Source organism: Urocampus carinirostris, chromosome 2 (genome assembly GCF_059441175.1).
Source record: "Urocampus carinirostris isolate Australia breed hairy pipefish chromosome 2, RoL_Ucar_1.0, whole genome shotgun sequence".
Classification (NCBI taxonomy): Eukaryota; Metazoa; Chordata; class Actinopteri; order Syngnathiformes; family Syngnathidae; genus Urocampus; species Urocampus carinirostris.
Window position 1 is genome coordinate 4584941 of NC_142350.1, and position 26170 is coordinate 4611110.

At 43.4% G+C, this 26170-nt stretch overlaps 1 protein-coding gene across 3 annotated transcripts; it reads left to right on the forward strand.

Moving 5' to 3' along the window:
• Positions 1-5208: 5208 nt before the first annotated feature.
• adgrb1b (adhesion G protein-coupled receptor B1b) lies at positions 5209-25034 on the forward strand. Of its 3 annotated transcripts, none has more exons than XM_088328456.1 (31): positions 5209-5564; positions 8446-9191; positions 9687-9836; positions 9921-10022; positions 10098-10259; positions 10332-10496; positions 10708-10872; positions 10942-11106; positions 11182-11283; positions 11501-11607; positions 11681-11875; positions 11964-12032; positions 14545-14653; positions 14749-14892; positions 14982-15051; positions 16059-16161; positions 16376-16419; positions 18325-18451; positions 19917-20020; positions 20098-20351; positions 20438-20507; positions 20578-20644; positions 20736-20821; positions 21026-21197; positions 21348-21443; positions 21522-21558; positions 21641-22242; positions 22324-22359; positions 22433-22534; positions 23709-23759; positions 23918-25034. In XM_088328456.1, exons 2-31 carry the CDS (start codon positions 8474-8476, stop codon positions 24101-24103), a joined length of 4560 nt encoding a protein of 1519 aa, XP_088184582.1. In that variant the 5' UTR covers positions 5209-5564; positions 8446-8473; the 3' UTR covers positions 24104-25034. The 3 variants fall into 3 exon arrangements, with proteins under 3 accessions (XP_088184582.1, XP_088184583.1, XP_088184584.1); XM_088328457.1 differs by having other exon boundaries at positions 8446-9182; XM_088328458.1 differs by lacking the exon at positions 23709-23759.
• Positions 25035-26170: the final 1136 nt, after the last annotated feature.

Below are 26170 nucleotides of genomic sequence, written 5' to 3' on the forward strand. Positions count from 1 at the left end.
AACGCGTGAATTATGATTTCCGCATCCGACTGAGAAAGTATGGGATGAATTTAAGCAATGTTACGGAGATGGAAGAAAGCGGTTCTAGTCATTTTCTTCACATGTGTTTGAAAGGACAGATCGGGGTCGAAAATGACACCTAAATTTTTAAGTGAGTCGCTCTGTGTGATGTGGCAATTGTCTATGTTCACAGCGGTTTTAGAGAATAAGTCAGGGACTTAGATGGACCAATAACTAACATTTCAGTCTTTTCAGAGTTAAGACGCAGGAAATTGAGTGTCATCCACTCTTTTATCTCAGTGAGGAAGGCCTCCAAATTTCCACAGTTTAGTGTGGCAGATTCCTCCATCGGGAGATAGAGTTGAATGGAAACTGATATTATACTTGCGAATAATATCACCTAGTGGAAGCATATAAATGCTGAAGAGAAGGGGGCCAAGCACTGAACCCTGCGGAACACCACATGTAACACTAAATGGCTCAGATGTCAATTCGCCATATTTAACGCAGTGTGTCCTATCTGAGAGGTAGGATCTGAACCATAAGAGGACGTTTCCTGAGAGACCAATCCATTTTTCCAACCGTTCTAGCAAGATATTAGGGTCCATTGTGTCAAATGCAGCACTAAGGTCCAGCAGCAGCAAAAGTGATGATGCGCCAGAATCCATTGCCCGTAGGAGATCATTGGTTACCTTAATCAGAGCTGTCTCAGTAGAGTGGTTAGTCCTGATTGCATTGATTCAAAGAGATTGTTCTCGGACATGAAATCATTCAGCTGCTGTGCCACTACTTTTTCAAGTATTTTAGAAAGGAAAGGTAGGTTTGACACAGGTCTATAATTACATAAGATTTCTGGATCAAGGTTGGATCGTTTCAGTGTAGGTTTAATAACAGCGGACTTAAAAGCCGCTGGAACTACACCTGAGGAGAGTGATATCTTTAAAATATTTAGAACTGAAGGTGCAAGAACGCCAAAGAGACCTTTAACAAGTGAACCTGGAAGCGGGTCGAACTGGCAAGTCGTTGGTTTGGCCGTATTCACCATCTGTTTAAGATTATCGAGTGACAGTTCACTAAAACGGGACAAAATCCCTGGACAGCCACCATGTCGTGCATCTATAGATTTGAGTGCTTTAGTATGTGTTGAATTAATACTGTCTTCAGCAATTTCTTCCTGTATGCTTTGGATCTTCTTGGTAAAGAAGACCATTATGTCGTGGGCAGAATGAGTGGAGCTATCTGGGATAGTCTGTTGCCTTGTGAGCGATGCTACAGTGTCGAAAAGGACCTTAGGATTGTTCTTTTGTGACGCGATCACCTTCGAGAGGTAGGCTGATTTTGCAGAGGCCAGGGCCGCTTTATACTTCAACAAACTATCACACCAGATTTGATGGAAAACTTCAAGCTTGGTAGCGCGCTATTTTCTTTCAGATTTCCTGCATTCTCGTTTAAGGGATCTAGTTTCATCATTAAACCAAGGTGTGCGTCTTTTAGGTCGTGATTTATGCCGGATGGGTGCTACTGAATCCAGGGCACTAGCCAGGGTAGCATTGAATTAATTTAGGAGTGGTTCGATAGAGCACTAAACACTAATCCTTAATCTTAACCATAAATTCTAAACTTTAACCCTAAACCCTAATCATTAATCCTAACCCTTAAACCTAAATCCTAAACCTTAACCTCATCATTAACCCGTAACCCTAACCATTCATTCTGACCCTTGACCCTAACACTTAACCCTAAATCTTAAACCCTAACTCTTAACCCTAAATCTTAAACCTTATCCCTAAAATCTTACCCTTAATCATAACCATTTGCCCTAAATCCAAAACTTATCCCTAAACCCTAATCCAAAATCCTAAACTTTAACCCTTAACCTTAAATCTAAAACCTAAACCTTAACCCTAAACCCTAATTCTTAACCCTAACCCTTAACTCTAAATCCTAACCCTTAACCCCTTAACCCACACACGTAACCCTTAAACAAAACCCTTGACCCCTTAGCCCAACCCTTAAATCTAACCCTCAACACTATCACTTGACCCTTAACTCCAACACTTAACCCTAAATCTTAACCCCCTTAGCCCAACCCTTAACTCTAACCCCAAACCGCAATAAAGCAATAACTAGTTTTTTATTTTTTTCAAATAAAATAAGGTAAAAACCCTAAAATAAGAAAAATTATCCAATCGAACAGTTTTTCGGAATTTTTTTTATATATTGAATTAAAAAAATACCTAAAATAAGCTGCTAGAGAGTATAACTTTGCTAATTTCAAGCATATATTCTTTATTTTTATTATTTAAACTAGGAAAACAAATTAAAGTAGATTAACCCTCAAGTTGTACTCATTTTAAGGAACATCTTTGAACTTGTTTATACAGCTTACCGTATTTTCCGCACTATAAGGCGCACCGGGTTATAGGACGCACCCCGAAAAAATAGTTTTTGGTCCTATTTTTGACATAGATAAGACGCACCGGATTGTAAGGCGCTACAATGAGAACGTGGACAAAACAGTCAGATAGTTCAGTCAAACTTATTACCCCCTTAACATTCCCAAAGCTTGCAAAGACGCAAATACGTGTCAAGAACACGTGCGGATGCGGTGTCCGTACGATGTCACTCAAATGCATCGTTCCATTATTCGGTTAAAGTCTTGGGATTCAAGAAATGCCAACCATTCTTTCGTATATATTTTCTTTTTCGCTCGCAACTTTATTGTGCATATGACGATAAACACTTGGAATTGAGTTTAATTCAAAAATAGACACTCAATTCCATCCGTTATCTGCACCGCTTATCACAGAAACATCGAGTTCGGTCTGAAACAAGATACAGAGACAATATAAAACCTGAAGTAACTCACCGAAGTCGTTGTGTTCATAATAATGTGCAGCCAATGTCCTCTTATATCCGTGAGGGTAGTAAATCCAGGAGAATAAAATATTTTCAAATACAGAATAGAAAAAAAATGCTTCCTCTATGCCGTCAGCCACGTGCCATAAACATTCATCTTTTTCGGCCAATTGCAGGCTTTGTGTCGCCGTTTAAGCCAATGGCAGCCTGTAAATGATAAAAAGGATCCGCCTCTTGACCTCCGAATAACTCTAACCAATAGTGATCGACTCAACTGATGATTGACACATCTTTTTCGGCCAATTGCAGGCTTTGTGTCGCCGTTCAAACCAATGGCAGCCTGTAAATGATAAAAAGGATCCGCCCCTTGACCTCCGAATAACTTTAGCCAATAGCGATCGATTCAAATGATGATTGACACATTGGTTAGCCAATGAAACGCCGGTAAATAAATCCCAGCATACACCGCGTACTACTTGGTGTTCGGGGGAAAATCTAGTCGGCGGCTGCAAGTTAGTTGGAAAACTTAATGTTGATCCATAAATAAGGCGCACTGTGTTATAAGGCGCATGGTCAGCTTTTGAAAAAAATAAAGGCTTTTAGGTGCGCCTTATAGTGCGGAAAATACGGTACATGGAAACTTGAACACAAACAACATTTCATTAAACATTTGAAGGTGAATTATATGCCATTTAGGGGATTTTTGTTCTGGGTTTTAACAACACAGTGGCAGGTCATTTTGACCCGAGGACAACGGGAGGGTTAAAATAAGAAAAACGATCCTTAAAATGAGCACAATTTTCTGTCAGTGGGGTAATATTATTTCTGTGATTGCATCATCCATCAGTTCATTTGCCGCGGAATTTTACGAACCCCGGACAGCCGAAAGATGCGCCGTTGCAGGCCTGACCAAAGTCGAGAAGACATCATTGGTTCCCTGGAGAGTGGTTTTACGATTTGTGCCAGCAATTGGCCCCACGGAGACCCCCTTCTGTCAAAGAAGAGGGTGGCTGCCATATTTTGTGCTATTCATGACATCATAGAGTATGTAACAAGCTCCTTTTTTCTTCCGCGGGAAACTACGAAACAATGACTAATGTTTGGACTTCCTGAAGTGTTTTTTTTTTTCTCTATTTTTTGAGAGCTAGTCAGCGGGCAAGCAAGCAAGCAGGATCACCCACGTTGTGTTCGTAGAAGCACCCGGTCCCGCCCACAACTTTTAAAGGGATAGGGTAGGGGTGGTGGGGGCATAGTTTGGAGAGGAAGCTGAAGATTGTTTATTTTTTAAGGGTTACTGTTCTATCTTCTTTATTCATTATCCATCATCCGTTATCGGTCAGTTCATAATAAGATACAATGCCTAGGAGCCAAAAGGCCGAGCTAAGGTCCTAGCCTTAAAGCCTTGCTGCGATCATTGCGAATGCACCGTCAGTTCATAATAATTTCGTTATGAATCGGCCACATGCTGAAACAGTTGGAATTTCAACAACCACAGCCGATCAACCCAGGAAATCAACCCGGATCTCAGCAGAACCGCTTCCCACCGGTGATACAGATGACATACGAAAAGGCTTTATCTAATTATCACACTATTTTTACTGATGGTGCCAGAAACAAATGTTAGAGAATGGAAAAAAACAGAAAACCTTCCTGAAATATATACAATACGGTATTGTACAAGATATACAAATATGATAGGATAAGTTTAAACCATGTGTAGTAATGCACGCGAATGAATACTGCATATATTTCCAATTTCATCCACCAGTATTTTGATGTATATAAGGCGCCCTGGGTTTTAAAGTGAACTTTCAAATTTCTGGCCAAATTGATGTTTATAGGTGTGTTTTATAATCTGTAAAGTACGAAACTCAGTGCCCGTATACAAGACAGGTGTTTTAGAACTAATTTTGACCCTACTCCTAATCATTACAACCTGATAATAACATGATAAGTTTCTATTCATTTCTAAATGCAAGCCAAGCATTTCAGTGCAGCTTGGAAAGTACCAGCCCTGCAGGGTTTTTCTTATTTTATTATGTTTTCTCATTTTACGTGCGTACGCCAGGGACGCACCTCGCGATCTTTTTTCTCTCTCACCACTTCCGGTACCTTCGGGCGGTGCGTTGATTCGTGCGTAGATGGTTGCCACTAATCTCTCACATCCATGCACAAGCCTCTCTCCTTTTCGCATCTCCTCCCCTTTTGTATTTTCTCTCCCACACTCTCTCCTGCCCTCCCCTCCCGCCGCATCATTGACTGCTTCCACGCACTGAGAGAAGAGAGGGGGGGGCGGGGTTGGATATAAACCAGCTCGGAAGGCCCCACACTTCACTTTTGCGAGCCACAAGCGAGAGGACTCCGAAGCCGAGAGTAGAAGTACCAACCACTGGAGCTCAGACCTGCAGCCAGATTTGCAAAAATCTTCTCTTTCATTGACTGCTGCCTGGAGCTCCTCGGGAAACCAGATTCGCTGCATTGACAGTTTTTTCTGGGTCGAGAAAAAAGTTGGTAGTAAACTCTTTGGAGTTTGTAAGAGTCGCCTTTTTTCCTCCGAGATTTTTTTCTTCTTCGCTTGTGGCCATCAAGGACACTCAGGAGCTGTTGTTGGCGCGTTTTTCTTTTTCGAGGTCATTTGGAAGGAGAAGAAGAAAAGTTTGGCCGACTCTGCACCAGGGTTACAAGTCATCGAGTTGAACAACGGGGTAAGAAAAGTATGCATGTGTTAAATGTCATTGCAGCCATTGTATATGTGCATGTGTAGTATTGTGTTCAAGTAGAGTCAAAAATCAGTCTATACACCTAATGACATGTTGTCTGCGCATGTGATGGAACTTGCTGTGTGCATATGATAAGTGTCGTTGATTCTGTCAATGTCATCTGCATTTGTATATGTGTAATGTGTACTACAAGGTTCCATTGGGGCCAAAATGCTGCTCTTGTGGAGTTTGACAATGTCATGCACCATTGGTTTGTGCTGCGTGTCATTGCTATGTTTATACATCAAATGTTGTTACTCATGTCAGGTTCAATTAGAGCCAGAATTCAGTCTATACATGAAATGTCGTCTGTGCATGTAATTCAAGTTGCAGTGTGCATATGACGAGGATCATTGATCGTGTCGATGTCAGCTGCCATTGCATACGTGTACGTGAAACTTGCAGTGCCAAAAGTATTTCTATGTATAACACTTCATTCTAGTTGTGGTAAGTCTGCCATTGCATAGTTTGATGATATTGTGCAGAAAATGTTGCAGTTGTTGCTGTGTGCATGTATCAAGTGTCATTGTCCGTGTCAATGTCAGCTGCCTTTGTCCATGTGCATTATTCGGTTCTATTACTGCCAGAATTCTGCAAATGTGCAATTTGACAATGTCATGCAGCGTCCATTAGTGTTGCAGTCATTGCCGTGTGCATTTGGCAAGTGTTGCTGCCCCTGTACATGTCAGCTGCAGTTGTATATGTGCAGATGAGCTATAGGGTTCCATAGTGCCAAGAGTCTGTCTATGTATAAAATGAGGCTGCGTTAATGCCAAAATACTCCCCATGGGTTTTTAAACAATGTGACATAGTGTCCCTTAGTGTTGCATTCATTGGTGTGTACAAATGATAAGTGTTGTTGCTTTTGTCAATGTCTGCTGCCGATGTATATGTACACCTGTAACGTGTATAATTGCGTGAACTACGCTTGGTTTGCTTGAAACTTGGCCTTCGCTGTCCAAGGTGCTGAATTGGCCCTCATTGCGCAACGCATGCTCGGAATTTGTGAGTAAATACTGTGCACTCATGAAAAACTTTTTTGCCGCGGTATTTGTTGAAATTTTTGGTGCCTGCAATCAGTTTTTACAGTCTGTTAAAGAGAAACTTTTGTTTAAATGAAGAGATTTTGCTGGAGGGTTCAAAATACAAGTACATTTAGGCTGGCCTCACTCTAAAATATATTTTTTTCATTAATGATTTACTCATTTCTTTAATCATGACCTGTTTTTATGAATAGTTGAATTTAATTAATTTTATTATTTTCGACCATATTTTCTAACTGACACTAAGGATTTCCTTGTTTGTTTGTTTTCTTCCTTTTTTTTTCTTTTCAGGCATGTTGCTACAAACATGACAAAGTAAACAAGTCACCCCAAAAGGGAATCGAATGACGAGTTAGCATTATCATCCTTGTGAAATCAAAACAATAATTTGTTAGTCAATTTAGGAATGATCACTTCTTCTGAATCACGATATAAATTTTACAGTTTCTGTGGTTCCTTTGTTGTCGTTTTTTTTTTCTTTCTTTAACCCTTGTTCTTCTTACTCTCTAGCAACAAAACAGTAATTAAAACCAAGGACAAAAATCTATGTAATAGAAATGGACTTGATACAACCAAACATGATAGCCACGAGGGATAAACAAATTCCGATGCAAGACCATGCCCACCCCTTCGTCTTTTTCTTTTCTTTCTTCCCCTCATCCTTCTCCTCCCTACTCTCTAGAAACAATGCAGTCCCTAAAACATAGGGCAACATTTCACATGTAAGTTCAAATTAATAAATGCTTTCTGGTCATACGCCTTAGGAGTTGATTAAGTAGAATCGTATACATTGTTGTTTTTCTAGCGCCTATGATTTAAATCCACCAACAGCCTCAGTCGTTTTGACTCAAAATATCTTGTTTCCATGACAACGGTCGTATTTCTTCCCCTGCTTGTTTTCTCCAAATGTTGCCGCCGGCAACAAGTGATTTGGGAAAAAGAAGGGAGGGGGCTTTAGAAAGGTCAGGTAGTCAGCTGGTGGGCAGCGTATGCAGTCGACTGTCAGACAGACCTCCTTTTTTTCTGCTGCATCCGATGGACATTTGTAGAAGGAGCTTCCGGTTGGTAGGGGATGGGGGGAGTGAGAGCGAGTAAGAGAGAGAGAGGGAGAGCCCTCTCTTACAAAAGCAGATGTCTTTGCTATGCTGCTCACAGACTGGCAACGAGAAACAGAGGACAAATGTTACCTGAAAAGTGCAGGTGTAAGTCCGGGAGAATTTTTTTTGCATCAGTATCCCGTTGTAAAGGTCACAAAAATTCACAAAACCATAACAATAAGGAAGTCAAAAAGCCTTGGAAGTAAGAGTTGTTGCTAGGCAACCTGACAGGGCATGTCTTGACGGTTCAGCTCAAGTGGTTTTGAAAATTACATCCTGTTGCATCCTTTTGCAAAAATAAAAAGTTGGTCGATGCATTCCATTATTTGCACCTCAGGTGTGCTTTGATATGAAACTCACTGATCTGTTATCAGCTTGTAATCATTTTTTTTGTTTACCATGTAACAAAAGTTTAAAAAAAAAAGTGTAAGTAGCGGCCGGCGTGAGTGCTAATGCTTCCACGGACGTCAGACTGACGCAAATGCTTCGCAGTCGGTCTGCGCGTGTGGGAGGAGAGACTACTGTGAAGGGACTGTAATTGCTGTTTACGTGCAATTATTTTCTGCAGAGAGTCACTCGTTTGCTTTGTGCTCGTTTGCTCCGTGCTCGTTTGCTCCGTGCTCGTTTGCAAAAACTAAGCTCCACTTCAGCCGCCATCAGCTTCAACTTATGCGCTCTGTTTTGCAGTTCCTGTTTCAAACACCAAGACCCAGTAATGGGATCAAGATCACGGTCCAGAAGCCAGGAGATGGCGCAGTCCACTTGGTCCAGCGCCGCTCTAGTTCTTCTCTCTTTGGGCCTGTGCTCCTGCACGCCCTCCGGCCCGGCCTCCGACACCTGTGCCACCTTGGAGCAGAGCCGCTTCTTTGGCGTTTTTTCATCAGGCACCAACCTCCCATCGGCACCGTGTTCCTGGACCTTGCAAAACCCCGACCCCCGCCGCTACACCGTCTACATGAAGATCACCAAACCAAGCGAGTCCTGCACCCCCCGGCGCATCAGGACCTTCCAATTCGACTCCTTCATCGAGACGTCCCGCACCTACCTGGGCATGGAGAGCTACGACGAAGTGGTTCGGTTGTGCGATGCTGCCACCGCTGTCACCTACATCGAGTCAAGCAAGCAGTTCCTACAGATCCGCAAGGCCGCCTCCGCCGACACCACCGAGGTCAGCGAGTTCAAATCTGAGTTCTTGGTGGTGGGGAAGAGAAACCCCAGCATGCCCGCCTGCCAGATGCTGTGCCAGTGGCTTGAGCAGTGCTTGTCGGGGAGCACCCATGACTACCCCTGCGGCATCATGAACACCCCCTGCCAGTGCTGGGAGACCCCCAAAAGGAAGCCAGGCAGTTGCTACCGCGGCGGCGTCTACGTGGAGAAGTGCCAACAGCCTGCCAGGGACAACGCGCCAACAGCCGAGATCAACAGTAAGTGGGGTGCGTAGTGAACGTGGTCCTTTGTTGTGCCGATGTGCCAACCTGCTGTCTGACCCTCCAATTTGTGGCAATAACCAAGGGACATGCACTCTGCTAATACAAAGTAATGAGAAACAAATTGAAGGTGTTGGAGAAGTAACCTTACCAAAATAATTGGACCACAATTGAGTCCCATTGCAAGGCTGGCGTGCCCGATCAACTACCGGGCCTATTATGATGCCAAAAGACCTCGCTGTCAAAAATCGAAGCGCGCTTGCTGTCGCTATAGCAACGCTGCTGTCGGCACCTGCAGTGCTTCGATAAGGAGAAACTTTAGCAGACAAAAATTTGTCCTTAAACGCCACCTCTGCACTTTTTGGCTCGAGAACTTCCGCAGTGCTACGCTCACACATAGACAGTATATTGAAAGGAACTTTATCCAATTTTTTGTTTAGTTACCTGCAAACTGCCAAATGAACATTCCCCAATCTAATGGCATCAATTTTGTTCTTGCAGAAGGCTGGGCCGGTTGGAGCCGCTGGTCAGTTTGCAGTCAGGAATGCGGTAGCGGTGTCCAGTTGCGCAACCGAGCTTGCCAACCAGACAACACTGTTTGCGAGGGGACGGTGGAAGAAGGACGAGCATGCAACCCCCAGGCCTGCATCGGTAAGTTGTAACTAGTGATTTCTAAGACCTCTCGCGATCCCGTCTGGCTGCAAAAAACAAAACCGATATCCTGGTTGGTTGCAGGTAAAGAGAGCACAAAGAGCCAAGGTCTGCGGGCCATTGTTGGCATGAGGAGAGAGAATGCTGACGGGGATTCTGGCCTGGTGGGTGTTGGAACCCAAATCGGTAAGTCAAATTTTAACCTGGTGTCGATTTTTGGTTCTCTTTCCCAAATCTGACCTTCATGCATAATTTTTACAGCAATGAAAACTGATGAATGGTCCTCATGGAGCGCCTGTTCAGTGACCTGCGGGGAAGGCTGGCAAAGCCGTACCCGCGTTTGCGCCACCTCCTCCTTCAGCACCCAATGCACTGGACCGCTGCGGGAAAACCGACCCTGCAACAACACAGCCGTGTGCCCAGGTAGCGTCCTGCTGAGCTAAAATGCGGAAATAGAATCAAATGTTGCATCACACTTATTTTTTGGCTTGGCAGTGGACGGCGCCTGGGATGAGTGGACCCCGTGGAGCTTGTGTTCGTCCACGTGCGGCCGCGGTTACCGTGACCGAACGCGCACCTGCCGGGCGCCCCAGAACGGAGGGGAGCCTTGCAAGGGCCCGTCCAGACAGAACAAGCTATGCAACATTGCCGTATGCCCCGGTGAGTCCTGGCATAAATTGCCCTTTTTACTGAGTCTGAATTGGTCTTTCCCTGTTAATTTTGGGGTCTGTATTTGTTTTTGTATTAATTACAGTTGAAGGAATACATGAAATTTGTAATCAAATTCTCTTGAGTACTCTCAGACTGCATCTAATTAGAATGAGCTGAGGTAGCAGCGGCTCATGCTCAATACTTGTTTGGCTCTCTCTAGTGGACGGACACTGGAACGACTGGTCGGTGTGGAGCCCATGTTCCGCCTCCTGCTCCAACGGTACCATGCAGAGAACTCGGGAATGCAACGGCCCCTCTTATGGCGGCTCTGAGTGCCACGGCACCTGGAAGGAGACCCTCAACTGCTTCCTGAAAGAATGCCCTGGTAAACACCGGAATGAGTCAGATCCAAAAAGTATACGTGCCTAGTTCTTATTCATTCATTTGTTTTCAGTGGACGGGCGCTGGCAGGCGTGGACCTCGTGGGGCAGCTGCAGCAAGACTTGCGGCGGCGGCATCCAGCAGAGGCAGAGACTTTGTCTAGGGCCTTACTTTGGTGGCGAGCCATGCCCTGGCGAAAGAGCCGAAAACAAGCGATGCAATGAGAAGCGATGCCCCGGTCGGTCACTGAATGGCAACGTGCTCAACTCCCAGAGACCTTCTAGAGCTAATTTGGTGTTCTCTAAACCTTTAGAGCCTCACGAGATTTGCACTGAGCAGAGAGACGGCGATGTTGTGTGGAAGAAAACTCCTGCCGGAGACTTAGCTGCCATCTCTTGTCCTGCTGATGCTACAGGTAAGTCTCCAAAAAGGGAGGACTTGGAGGAAAAACAACAGTCAACCTGCTATTACATTTACAAGAAACAGCTGTAAAGAATGTTGTGTTAAATGACTTCACTGGGGAACTTCTGTACCTAGAGTTTTCGACATTCACATTGACGAGATTAGTGTTAATGCTCCAAGAATCATTGTATAGCAACTTATTGTACAACGACACTCCGTCTTTGTCACAGGTCTGATCCTCCGTCGCTGCAGTCTCAACGCCGTCGGACTCGCGACCTGGGAGGTCCCCACCTACATCAAGTGCGTCTCCAGCAACTACCAGAACATTCAGAACCTGGTGAGTCAATGAAAAAACTCTGAGGTATCTCCCAGAACGGCCGGTATCACGTTTGTCTCGTTCTACAACACAGTCGCGCGATTTCCTGGCCAAAGCTCAGCAGTCACAAAGTGTAGATGGTATCGCAGAGGTGATTTCGCGCCTTCGCTTCTCCAGCGATGAAGGGGCCGCCTACAGCGGGGACCTGATGGCCATCATGGAGATCCTCAAAAACGCTAGTGATTTGTACAAGGCCACAAGGATGAGGCTCAGCAATGCTGACGTGGAGGTAAAGAATACCCACCCACTCAATGATGTCGACGCCTCAACACTTTCTTGTTTTTAATCATCGAACGCCCTCATTTTTGTTCTTGCAGAACTTTGTCCAGACGATCAGCAACATTCTGAAAGAGGAACATCACCACAAATGGGAGGAGGCCCAACTGGTACGTGACATTCAGTTTTTTTCAATATTAGGTTTATTTTTAGGACTGTCTCTGTAATTGTGAGCTCTGGTAGTCCTTGTCAGGACATTTTGGAGGTCCTAATCGGGTACGAGCCCTTTTTGGGGACAAAAACCTTTTACGGTTTTAGTGTTCAGAGTTGAGGTACATTTCATTTGCGGTGGGGGTTGGGAAGAGGCATTCTGGTTTGAAAAAGCGTTATATCAATGGAATGTCTCAACAAGGACCGAAAAACCATTTTGGGTTAATTTTCAGGACTTTTACTATCATTCTTTTTGATTAAAAATTAATTATAGAGTTCAGAATTGAGTTAGTTTTTGGTTAGAATTAGCCAATCGGATTGGGAAACTACCAGCAATTGGAATGTCTCAACTCAAATTGTATGTATCATTTTTACTTTATTTTCTTTAGGCTAAAACCTGGTTTTAGAGTTCAGAGTTGACTTTGGTTGGGATTAGGCAATTGGATTAGGAAACCATTATGCCATTGGAATGTCTCAACATGCACTGAATTAATAAAATATGTGTGTGCTTATGGGCAGCACGGCGGGGCAGTGGTTAGCGCGTGTGCGGCACAGTTCTAAGGTCTTGGGAACCTGCTGTGTGGGTTCAAATCCAGCTATCGGACTCTCTGTGCGGAGTTTGTATGTTCTCCCCGTGCTTGCGTGGGTTTCCTCCGGGCACTCCGGTTTCCTCCCACATTCCAAAGACATTTCAGGTGGATTGGGTGGTCCAAATGGTCCCTAAGTGTGAATGAGCGAGCGAGTTGTCTGTCCCTGTGTGCCCTGCGATTGGCTGGCAACCAGTTCAGGGTGTCAGGGTGGGATGGGCTCCAGCACCCCCGCGACCCTACTGAGGATAAGCAGTGCAGCTAATGAGATGAGATAATGAGATGAGGTGTGTGTTTATTTTTTAGATTATTTTAGGTCAACTTTTTAGATTTTATGGTTGAGTTAGACTTTGATTGGGATTAGGCAATCAGATTAGGATAAACATTAGGACTGAAACAAACAAATTGTGTGTGCTTGTATTACTCTGACCATTGTGGGTCAGTTTTCTGGATGTTATTAATATTCTTTTGGGCTAAAGCTTTAGGTTTCTGTTGAATGTTGGTTGGGGTCGGCATTTGATTTAGGATAAGAAATGCATTATGTTCCTTAGAACGCCCAACTTGCACCCAAAAAAACAAAATAGTCTGAGTGTACTTTTTTTGTTGTATCTTGGGTCCATTTTCAGGGTTTTTATACTACAATTGTAGGGACCAATCATCCTTGTTAGGACATGTATTAGTACATCACACATCATTCCGCTGATTTTAGATTATTTACAGAACAAATATCAGTCGGACGGGAACGCCGAAGGAACGCAAACACTCGCCATTGAGTCAGGGAAAACACGCGGCGCCCACTCGCCGATCTGTGAGTGCCGGCGCCCTCCCACAATGCCGTGCTGGTCGAGAGGGGAACGCAGACGGCACGCGTTTCTTAAAAGCGCCCACACGCCGCAGCTTTGTGCGTCAGAAACACGCACATTGGGGTAACACCTCCCCTCCGCGGACAGGAAGTTGTGCAGAAAGTGAAGAATGAATCCACAGCCGACCCATTTATGGCGCAAAGGAAGTTAGCCTGTTGCCTAGCAGCGAGCAGGGCTTTCATCGCGGTCGGCCAACTTCTGCAGAGAAGACATAATAGACGCTTAGTCATGACTGAAAGGTTTCTTTTCAGGCAGCGTTATCGCTATTTGTGCCCTTGCGCTCCGCCAACCCATCAAAAAAATCACAAGGACGGCTTTTCCGGCACACAAACACGATCGTGCACGTGTGAGTTCGGGAGCGGGTGCTTTAGCACCCTGCCTGATGAAAACAGGACGGCGTGGTATGCCGGGAGCTTAAAGAGAGTCATTAACAGACCCTAGAAATCTTGGGCTGCTCTCTGCCCAGTCTGGAAAAAAATGACGGCTCTTATTTTTGCATAATTTTGCTGCTTGATGTCAATGCAATCCTTTCATTGCACTGATTTCAGAGGTACATTCACCACATGTTAGAATACAAGCATTACCTTAAGAAGGGTCATCATCAACACCAAGAATTCATAGGCTGCTCACTGCCCAGTCTGGGGGACATTGCCAACTCTTATTTTGGCACAATGTTGCTGCTAATGTCGTTGCACTATTTTCATTGCACTATTTTCCTAGGTTCATACAATTTAGGCGAGTCTACCGGCACTACCTTGCAGAGAGTCTTCAGCACATCCCAGAAAATCATTGGCTTCTCTCTGCCCATTTAAGAGAATATTTCCAGCTGTCACAAGTTCTAAACAATATACACTACGTTGTAATAAATGACAATTATTACCATCCTGATTCAAATTCTACTTCGAACAAGTTCATGTACGTGCAAATCCAGGGAGCAAGTGCGCAGGCAACCCTGCCTTATGAAGACTCGACATACATAGACAGTATATCATGAGTAATGTATTTTCTGTTCTTGCCTCCAGATGGGTGCCAATCTGAAGGAGTTCCTCAGTCTGGTGGAGGACTCGGTGGACATGATCGGTATGCAAATGAGCAGCTTCCAGGACATTTATGAAGTCACAGAGAATTTGGGTGAGTTCTGTCGTCAGAATCCGGAAGTTCTTGTGCCTCTTCCCTTGTGGTCTTGCATTAAATTTGTATTATTACAATTATTATTATTTTGCCAGTTCTTAGCATCCACAAGCGCCCAGCGACATCCAGCTCCAACTTCACTTTCCCCACCAAAGGTTGGCGAGGGATGTTGGACTGGGTCAGAACCTCAGAGGAGAAAATCTCCATCTCCAGAGACGCTCTTGCTATTCCACAAAGCGGTAAGAACATTTTTATTGATTTATATATATTCATATATTTTCTTACCAGTGGTTTGCTTGTTTCTAAGCAACACTTTTCTCGATTTCAGAAGGCAACGAGGCATTTGTGACTGGCATTGTCCTCTACAGAAATCTGACTTTATTCCTCTCCCTTCAAAGGTAAATAAAGCCTTTTTGAATGAAGCTTTTTTTCTCATGTAGCTCGCATTATGGCCACAAGAGAGCGTCCGCTACTTTCTTAGTTACTGACCACAACGAAGAGCCACCAGTTTGATATGATTTTTTTTTTAAAACGAGTATAATGCTATTACTATGTTATTACTATGTTGTCGTCAGGTTGTAATGTTTGGAGTAGGGATGAAATAGCCCATAAAACGTCTGCCTTACATGTAAAAAAAATAGGCTAATTTTAAAAATAATTTAGACAGACTTGATCATAGATTTAAAGACACTAATCATGATAATGATTTCCCAGGCCAAATGTCCTAGAAAATCACACTAACTCATCGTTGGTGAGCTGTTTTCAGAACCGGTCCACAGGCTACTTAGTTATTTTTAAGGGCGCTATCTGGTGATCTCTTGTTTAGCCCATTCGAGATTTTGGGGGGTGTTTTTGTAAATCCCTGTGGCCATAGCAACGTGAAATCTGCTTTAAGAAAAAATAAGCATTCACAAATACTCGGTCATGTCCTTTTGTACTGGGAAAATTTTAGGTTTTTTCAAATGTATTTAGCAATTTTACAAAATTTTGGTCTCGATAGCGCCCCATACAAATGTTTCTAAAATGTATCTAAGTTTACAAGATTAGACAAGGCACTCCAGGATAAATAAATACTAAAAGACTTGAAAGGAAAAAAAAAAAAAAAAAAATATATATATATATATATATATATATATATATATATATATATATATAAAATTAGTGTTGACTGGACAGAGAGTAGCTCATGATTTTCTGGGCTGTGTTGATGACTCGCTGTAAGATTCTCCTCTCTGCTGTAGCAAACAGATTTTTTAAAAATAGTGCAATAAAAAAGGAGCGCAATGTTATTGTCAATTGGCAATGCCCTCTAGAAATGGGTAGAGAGCAGCCCATGATTTTTTGGGATTCAACGTTAAAGACATTTCCACTTGGAGAATCTCTGACGTTCCCCGTCTTTCCACAGCAACTCAACTCTCCTCAACTCCAAAGTGGTGACGGTGATGGTCAAACCGAGCCCCGGACTTGTATCGTCTCCCGTCGAGATCGAGTTCCCGCACCTCCACAACGTGAGTCTGACTTCACAACAGGGGACACACTAGCGCTCCCCTTGGGATTCTTTGCTTACCGAGCTTGACATTTTCTTGACATTTGCGTAACATTTTGCCTTTTGGTGGTTTTTGTTTGACGCCTGACAAAATTGTGTGGCTTTTCACACTTTGACGGGAATAAGCACGTCCAGAAATATCTCGCTGACTCGTTTCCATTCGCCCTCTTTTTTAGGACACAGTGAACGAGACTTGCCTTTCTTGGGACCAAAGCGAAACGTAAGTGTCTTGTTATCTACGTTTTGTTTTTGTGCATGTCACCAGTCATGCATTTGTCACCGTGAGAACATTTGGGGGTGACGTGTCTTGTCCTTTTTTATGCTACGCAGGATAAACAAGTGTCACTAAATGTCACTCCACTAATCAAGCTTGTCTTCTGAGTAGTCACTGAACAGAAACAAATTTCAGATTTAATTTTTACTTTTTTATGCAAAAGTTCAATCCATCAAAAATATTATTTTCAAGAACAAAAAAAAAAAATTTCCAATTTTAATTGAATGAGATTTTTTTTTCCAGATATAGCTATTTATTCTTGAGAGAAAGGGTCCTACCGTCATGAAAATATATTTAAAAGATGCTCCCCAGGAAAAAAAGAAAGAGAAAGGAAGAAAATGAACGAGGGAAGGGGAAACGACATTAAAAAAGGAAAAGAAAGAAAAGAAAAGGTGAAAGGGGGGAAAGTTAGAAAAAGAGTTAAAATAAATTAAAAAGAATAAAAAATAATGGGGAAAAGGGAACAAAAAGAACGTAACAAGATTTACCTGATAATCTGATGTCCATAAGACATTTTTGGGAACTAAATTTGGACCTCTTCGGACAACATCAAATGAGCGATTTTCTCACTTAATTTGATCCAGGATTCGATGAGCTAAAAAACCCTATTGTAGACGTCTTAACTTTGGACTTGATATTGTCTGATTCTGATTGGAGGATCTCAGCCAAAATTTGACATCCATGGAAGTTGAAAAGACGTCTCTTTTGGACCACTTAAGATGGTAAAAACAACTATTTTGACTCAATTTGGCCCCTGTTCGATCGGCTAAACCTAATTTCAATCGCCAATATCTGGAAAAAAATAGCTGGTCTAGTAGTGATCCAAGAGCCAAGAAGAAATCCGTAAATTCAAAACTGTTCTTTGTCTGGGCCCCTGTGCCTTGGAATGCTGTCCCCTCTGAGAATCGATCTGCAACCTCAGTGGAACTGTTTAAATCTAGGCTTAAAACAAATTAATATTCTAAAGCTTATGAATGACCCATATTTTATGTTGATGGTGGCTACTGTTTGTTTGCCCATTCTCAAGGTTTCTCAATTTACTCATGCTGTAGTTTTGAGTTTTCCCATGACCTCATGTAGGTTTCAGATCCGGTGATGCTGTTTTAATAGTCTGTCAGTACAGCCTAAAATCCGACGTCCAAAACATGTCAAATAAACGTTTTTGTTGAAATTAAACAGAGTTGACAAAAAATTACTGATCACTTTAGCTTTTGTTTTTGTGCAAGGACACTAACACCAGCGCCTTTCAAGATATTTGAAAGATTACGATTTGGGGGGTGAATTAGGGCCACTTATGAAAATGTCAAATGAATAGATTTTGGACTCTATTTGCTGCCCCGTTCAATGGGCCAATTCCAATTTTAGACATCTTATTTCCAGACTAAATTTTGTCTGAAATGGACAAGGGAAGTAAATAAAAAATACAATGTCCAGAAGACATCTGTAGATGTTGAAAAAAAAACGTCTTTTTGGAGGCTAAATTTAGACCACTTAGGACTACTTAAAAACAAGGATTTTTTTTTTACCCAATTTGTTCCCCATTGGATGAGCTAGGCCCAGTTTAAACCATGTTTTTTCAACTTAACCATGTGTAAGATGCAGCAGGGTGGATTCAGGCTAAAATTTGACGTACAAAAGACATCCAAAAGATGTCCGGATTTCGACTAGTCTTGTTTTAAGGGGAAATGACACATTTTTGTCGAAATCCAACCGTGATCTCAAAGAGAGACATCAGTGGCACTTGTTTTTCTGTGAGATTGCATTGAGAAGGAGCTTTGTCAGCTGCCTCACTCGCTCTTTCGCTCGCTCGCTGACGCCGGTGTCCTTCTCTCCTCCTTTTTTTCCTGGCAGATCGTCCTTTCTCGGCTCGTGGTCTGCTCGCAGCTGCAGAGCGGTCGCCGTCAATTCGTTGCGGACCCGATGCGTTTGTGACAACCTCTCCACCTTCGCCATTTTAGCACGCGTCAACCTCGACTCGGTGAGTCTCTTTCTATTTTTTTCTTTTGGCGCCATTTGCACAGCGCTTCTTTGTCTCTATGTGTTGCAAATGGTGCTAGGAAAATGGAGAGGAGACGTCCCAATTGTGTTTTGCCGGCAATTGCATTTCGTGTTCGGTGTGTTTTGTTTGATTTAGATGATGTAAGAAAGAATTTGCATTCAATTTTCATCTTTTCGGTCCTCCATACACTCCATATTTGCATGGAATGGTCGTGATTATTTTTAACTAAAATCTCTGTTATGCCAAAAAAGAAAGAAAACCCAACATTCTATAAGATCCCGCTAGCCCCCAATCACTGTAACACCCCAGAAGCTCCTCTTGCCAGTTGCCACGGCAACCGCTTCTGCAGCGCCAACTCAGCCTGGAGGGATTTTTTATAACTGAGAAGCTGACAACCCCCCCGCTCTCCTCACCATCTTCTGCTTCTGCAAACACATAATTGTTTTTTAATGCCCTTTAAGAGAAGTTGACTGCAATGCCTGTCGTTAATGTCGTTCGTTTTACTCTCGGTGACCTGGAGCAGTAAAAACAATTGGTCTCGCCCATCAGCAATCCATCAGTCTTTGTCTCCAAAGTCTCAATCATAAGCCCAACCCTCTTCCAGACAATGCTAAAGATGTCAACCAATCGAAGAGAGAACCATTTTCGACATCCAGCATCAGATGAATTGAAATGGAGGGAATCGTCATTAATTTGGTCTCCTTTCGGAAGCTCTTTATATAAGACGTAGGTCTTAAGCCAGTGGTCAAAATGTCTGTCCTGTCCATAAGCCCGTAGGGCAAAACCAGAGATGAGACATGCTTCATATTTAGGTCAGATGCAATGCAACCCAGATAACAGGCGGACGGAATTGACCTCGTTGAGAGTCCTTAGTAATGTTGTGTGTAGCGACAGCCGGCAATATCGTATAGTCTGGGCAGAGCAGCCCATGATTTTCTGGGCAGTGTCCCTGTGACTTTAACCTAGTCAGTCCTCATTTTAAGGGACATTTAGCGTCTACCAGAGGCAGCAGACCAAAATGTTGGTGGCCTGGGTGAGGGGTGTCTGCAATAATGTTGGCGGCAATATCCTCCAGAATGGGCAGGGAAGCAGCCCATGATTTTCTGGGCTGTGTTGATGACATTCTTGTGACTATCATGGGGTTAGTCCTTGTTTTAAGGGACCGAATGTCTTCCCGAGGGCAGCAGGTGAAAGAGTTGGTTCGCTAGGTGAGGTGATCCCAAAATCATGTTGTCGGCAACGTACTCAAGATTGGACAGGGAGCGGTATATGATTTAATGGGCTGTGATTCTTTGTAAGGTTTTCCTGTCCACACCATGGTATTTTTGGCCCATGGCAAAGCACCATGAGAGATTTCATCAGAAAAAACAAACTACCTTGTGAAGCAAATGCCTGTCAGTCAACCAGAGACAGATGAACATAACGGTTCGTCTTCTTCTTTCAGATGATGGACAAGTCCCTGGTCCCGTCTGTGACACTCATCGTGGGCTGCGGCGTTTCATCCCTGACGCTTCTCCTGCTCATCATTATTTACGTTTCAGTATGGAAGTAAGTGCCTCATCAACAAATTCCCCTAAGCATTTTTGTTCAGCAGGGAAACTGATGTTGATTTTTACCACCGTTAGGTACATCCGCTCCGAGCGCTCAGTCATCCTTATCAACTTTTGCCTGTCTATCATCTGCTCCAATGCCCTGATACTGGTGGGACAAACCCAAGCCCGTCATAAGGTGGTGTGCACCCTAGTGGCTGCCCTGCTGCACTTCTTTTTCCTGTCGTCTTTCTGCTGGGTGCTGACGGAAGCGTGGCAGTCATACATGGCCGTCACCGGCCGTCTGCGAAACCGCATCATCCGCAAGCGATTCTTATGCTTGGGTTGGGGTAGGTGCACCTTCTTCGCCTCGTCTTTTGACTCTTCGGGTACCACCTTTCCCTTCTGACCAATCTAACCTCATTTTTTTTCTTAGGTCTACCAGCCCTGGTGGTAGCAGTGTCTGTAGGTTTCACCAAAGCTAATGGATACGGCACCGTCAACTAGTGAGTCTCATTCCCCAGTCTTTTGCAGTTTTTCTTGGTTTTCTCAAATTAACCAATCATTATTCTTCAGCTGTTGGCTCTCTCTGGAAGGTGGACTACTTTACTCCTTTGTCGGCCCAGCTGCCGCCGTGGTTTTGGTACGTATCCGACCCAGTTTGCGAAACCAAAATCCTTGCCCGGATCGGTGACCCGAACGAGACTGACCTGACCCTTTTCCCTCTCTAACAGGTCAACATGGTTATCGGTATTCTGGTTTTTAACAAGCTGGTATCCAAGGACGGCATCACCGACGTGAAGCTGAAAGAAAGAGCTGGGTGGGTTCTATTGATCTAGTGATGATTCTGTGCCTATCGCCCTTGTCAGTCCAATTAGGGTGGCATTGATTATGTGTTAAGGCCACCAATCCAACTTGTTAAGGCCATCAAGACTCATCTATAAGGCTGCACCGCCTTCTCAGTCAAATGAATTACGTTTTCTGGTGTCGATACTTACAACATGTATGTGTGTTTTCTTTACAGTGCATCGTTGTGGAGCTCCTGCGTGGTTCTGCCGCTCTTAGCCCTCACTTGGATGTCTGCCGTCCTGGCAATCACAGACCGCCGCTCGGCTCTCTTTCAAATCCTGTTTGCTGTTTTTGACTCCTTGGAAGGTTTCATTATTGTCATGGTCCACTGCATCCTCCGTCGAGAGGTGAGTTGTGTCGATGGGTTTGTGGTTAGGGAATCAAGTTCCAGTATGGCCAAAGAAAATGAGATTTAAAAAAGTGATTTATTAGAAGCTGATTTACAGAACCATGCCAATGTTATTAATATTTTCTTTCAACATCTGATTCTTTTTCAGGTTCAGGAAGCTGTCAAGTGTAGAGTTGTGGACCGCAAGGATGACAGCAATGCAGATTCCGGTAGCTCGCATCACAACGGCCACAACCAGCTCACGGTAAGCTTGCTTACTTTGTTCATGAGAAGCTTTGAAAGTGGATGTTCACTAATGGAATTTGTTTTCCTGTTCCTGCAGTCTGATACTGAGAAAGACGGCGATTCCTGCATCCAAGGTAAGTGTCAATGTCTGTTTAATTTCATTTTCATTTGATTCCCTTGAGTTCGTTAGATGACAATTTTTCTTTTCATCAAAAGGAATGAGTGGCTCGTCAGAAGAGAAAATGCCGCCACCTCAGATGTCTCTCCCCATGGGCCCCAATTTCCATACCTTACCATCCAGCAAGAGCCACATGCATGCAGTCCCTGAATATTCCAGCCACACCCTCACCCTAAAACGAGAGAAGAGCCGCCTGGCCGGGGGGGTGGACCCCTCCTGCGGTAAACCCGTCTATGTTTGCGAAGGGGAGCTTTTCCAGCAACTGGATGCCGACCTGGCTCGGGTCCAGGCGGAAGGCGGAGTCTCCGAAGGAGGCGGTTACGTCCTGATGCCCAACACCACTTCCACCCTGAGGAGCAAACCCAAAGACGAAACCAGCAAGTACAATATGGAGCAGCTTCCCCAGGCCCGACTGATGCACCTGGCTGGAGCCTTCGCGGAACCGCAGGCTGCCTTCGCCATCCCCTGCGACCAAGTCAGCGTCTCCTACTCAGAACGCGATTCACCCATTCAGAACATCCACAACATGTCCAGCGAGTCTCATATAACTCACAGCAGCCTGGAGAACACCTTTGAGTCCATCAACTCTTTGATGTCCAAGAGCGAGACCATCTCTACTTTATCCATGAGCTCCTTGGAGGTGAGACAATGTCTCCATGGAAACCGATTGTCCACGTGCTACAAGAACTGAGCTGATCATATTTCCTGTTTTATTTTACAGAGGCAAAAGTCCCGATATGCCGAGCTGGATTTTGAGGTACATATCATTCACATTTTTTGCAAAACGCCATCTTAATATCCACGATCTAAGCTGAATTTTTCCTTTACAGAAAATCATGCACACAAAGAAGCGCCACCAGAACATGTTCCAGGACCTGAACAGGAAGATGCATCATGATAAGGACAGAGAGTCGCCCGCCTCTGATAGCAAGGTAACGTTTAACCTCATATTCAATGTTTTTGACTCATCAAACCACAAGCAATAGAAGGTCAATCTAGTACAGTAGACCCCCGGGATATGACATCCCGTAAATAGAAATTACCATATAGCAGGGGATAGAAACCTATGACAATTAGCTCTGAACCCTCGTTACGCTAGATGAAAAAACTAGAAGAACAAAATCGTATAGAAAAGTACTACTTATACGTAATATTCCAATGAATTTGGTTTAGTTTTGGTGCCACGTGACTTGAGCTGGTCGAGTAGAGTTGCGGGTCGATGCCGAGTGGGAGGAGATGACCGATTTTAATTAAAACTGATTTTAAAACTTCAACTTGTGAGGATTGGCATGCTCTTTGAAGATTACCTTGCGGCTCCAAGCGCCCAATTTTTGATAGTACTTCTGATCGTCTATTAGTTAGCCAAGCAACACAGCAAGGTTATCGATTTGTGTGCTTTCTTCGCATTTTTTGATTGTCGCAAGCTTTGATACCATGGTTATTATGTTTGCCTCCTCCTTTTAGCCTCACTGCAAGCCATGAGATGCATTGCAAATTAAGTACAAAGTTTTATAGTATCGTATTTCCGACTTCAATTTTACAAAGCACACACGATCCTGAACTGAATGACGATAGAGAAAGGTATTGTGGGAGGGAATTCAACTAATAGTATATCAGCATTTTCACGATGCCATGTCCAATCAATAGCAGACAAGATTTTCATGATTTCGACCAACAGCAGACAGTCTTAGAAACGTAAATTGTTATGGGCACAATTAACAAAAAGTTTGAATTTGTTACATTTTTGGACCGGCAAAATAATGTGTTAATAATTCAATAGTGGGTAAAAGGCTGTAAGAAGGGAGAAAAAAAAATCATATTTCGCATCGTAAAGGGAATACGTTGTAAGGTGGGGACATCATATTGCGAAATAATTGTGCTGCAATTGATAAAGCTCTATAGTGGAACACATAACATTCCATTCCACACCTTAAATGTAAGCGTCGTAAGGCAGGCACACTGTATCCCGGAGGGCCTACTGTAGTAGTAAAACTGGGCCAGTCAGAGGCAAGAAAGAACTGAGGCAAAAAGACTAACAAACATTTGTCTCAAGCTCTGGTTCGTTCACTTGGATTAAGAATGCCTTTTCTCCCCTGCTTCCCACAGTCTGTGAGGTGGAGCGTTTCATCTGCAGGAAGTGACAAAACGAACCAAAGCGTGAGTGTTTTTAATACGACCTCACCTTGAGGAGCGAGAGCTCCGTCCAAAATATTCAGTCTTGGCCTCTGACTTGGTTCATTTTATTTGAACATCAGATATCTTTGATGACCAGAATCGAGACTTGACTAAGCGTCCGTGGTTTTTGCTTTTGCCAGGAGAAGCAGCAGGCCCCCTTGGAGAGGCCTTGGGAAGGTCTTCGAGGCCTAAGTCAACAGTCTCCGCCGGCGTGGGTGCGAAAAGACCTGGAACCTTTGGCCCCCTCGCCCTTAGAGTGGGAGAAGAGCTCCACCCCCATCCCGCTGGTGGCTCAGGACATTATCGACCTGCAGACTGAAGTCTGAGGACCAGGCCGCCCTCTTTGGTTCTACTGCCCAAGTCGGGCAGGGAGTGAGGAAACGGATCAGGGAATTGACGTCTTCAAGTGGCCAGTTTGCCGGTAGACCTGGAAAGTCAAGGGACTGCTGGAGAAACCGGTCGTCTATGTAGACCAGTGGCTTTTTTTGATCCTCCCTGCTTTTCGGGAGGAACTGGCTGCAGATTTTCTTCCAACATCGCTAAAGAAAGCAAAACTGATTGATTGAGAGTCAGGCAGGAATAGGAACCGATCCGAACAACAAAAGAGCATTTTCCAAAACGCAGACTCTTAAAACTAAGCGTTCATTGCTAGAACTTTGACCATCTTTTTGGACCAGGCGGGCTCCCATAGCCAAGCCTTCAACACATCTCAAACCGTCAGAGCGAAGCCGATGGTGCAATACGAAGGGCGCTTGATGCTCAAGCAGGACCCCATTTTTTCTTACGACTCCGATCTTTTATACCATTGTGCTCGTATTTCCAGGCTTTATGAGAGAATCAAATCTGTATTAGCAATTTAAGGAATTTCTCGACTCGAGATTTGTTAGCTTAAGACTCCATATTTGGAGGTGTCCGTGACAGGTAGATCGACGTACTGGTAGAAAAAAAAGAAAACAATGTACAGAAAGAAATGAATATCTTCGGGATGATGGTTGTTACTCTCCACTGTGTCGCGACGAGTAATCTGACCTGGTGTGTTTCCATGTTTTTTGATAAACTAGCCGTCAGTGGTCGTTACCTGCCAATAACGAATTCTTTGTCCGTCCGAGTCGTACCTCAGAAGAATGAAACTATAATCTCTTTGTCACAATTTATTTTTCTATGTATTTCCCCTTTTCCCACAGTTGTAAAATTTTCACAGCACAAAATGAATGTGATTAGTTTCTAATGAAATAAAATATAGATGACAATAATGAACTGTTTTATGTTTGCTTTTCCTTATTTTTTTACAACAGTCCCGATCGGCGATTGGTTACAACCTTGCAACTTAGTATGCCTCGCTATTTGTGGGCATTCTTTGTATTTCTTGATAATACCAAGCTTTTATCCCAGGTTATCATGTTTTTGCTTCTCCCTATAGCATCATTGCAAGTGTTAGGACCCATAGCAAATAAATATAGTACAGACAAATTCCATAAACAGGTTCCGAAAAACATTTCATTTCACATCATAAACCGAAAATGTCTTAAGGGGGGGTCACCGCATCCAAAAGGTCTATTGTAGAAGCACAACTGTGCCAGTCATAGGCAAAAAACAGTCTGCAAACATTAGTTTCTAATAAAAGACAATATAAATGACACAAATGAGCTTTTTTTTTGACATTTGTTGAAAGTGAGGCACAGAGAATAAAATGATGTATTTGTCATCTATTTTTAATCAGCCTCCAGCAAAGTCACTTAGTCCAAATATAGTCCTCCTTTGATGGTACCAAAAAAATAAATAAATAAGGAGCTCTTAATTTGAAAGAGCAACCGTCCTTAAGTTCTAGTTTTACGCCAAGCAAAGGGGAAAATAATGATTTTAAAGCCAGAGGACATTATTTCTGTTTTTGGGGTAAGGGTAAATCTAATTTTTAGGGCCTAAAAATTATTGAATACTTACAAAACTTGGTGCACCCATTGTTCTTGATAATTTCTAATTATTTGAAATATATTTAACAGTATTTCATATTTGATTCACTAAATCCCCCTAAATCGTTTTTTAGAAAACCTGCCCCAGTGTGCATTAAAAATCGAACCTAGTTCAATGTACATATATAAAATAATTTCCCCTTTTCATATATAAAATAAAATAAAATAAAGGGAAATAAAATAAAACCAAACAAAATATTAGAAAATAAAAGAAAACTACAAACAGGTAAGTTAAATAATATCTATCAATCCATCCATTATCTGCACCGCTTATCCTCAGTAGGGTCGCGGGGGTGCTGGAGGCCATCCCAGCCATCCTCGGGCTGTGGGGAGGGGACACCCTGAACTGGGTGCCAGCCAGTCGCAGGGCACACAGAGACAGGCAACTCACTTGCTCATTCACACCTAGGGAAAATTCGGACC

Bases quoted from the DNA above. Each gene is read 5' to 3' on its own strand.
- adgrb1b (XM_088328456.1), top strand. From the start codon at position 8,474: ATGGGATCAAGATCACGGTCCAGAAGCCAGGAGATGGCGCAGTCCACT. The intron at 20,352-20,437 runs GTAGGTGCACCT...TTTTTTTCTTAG, and splicing joins ATTCTTATGCTTGGGTTGGG to GTCTACCAGCCCTGGTGGTA. The intron at 22,535-23,708 runs GTAACGTTTAAC...TGCTTCCCACAG, and splicing joins CGCCCGCCTCTGATAGCAAG to TCTGTGAGGTGGAGCGTTTC.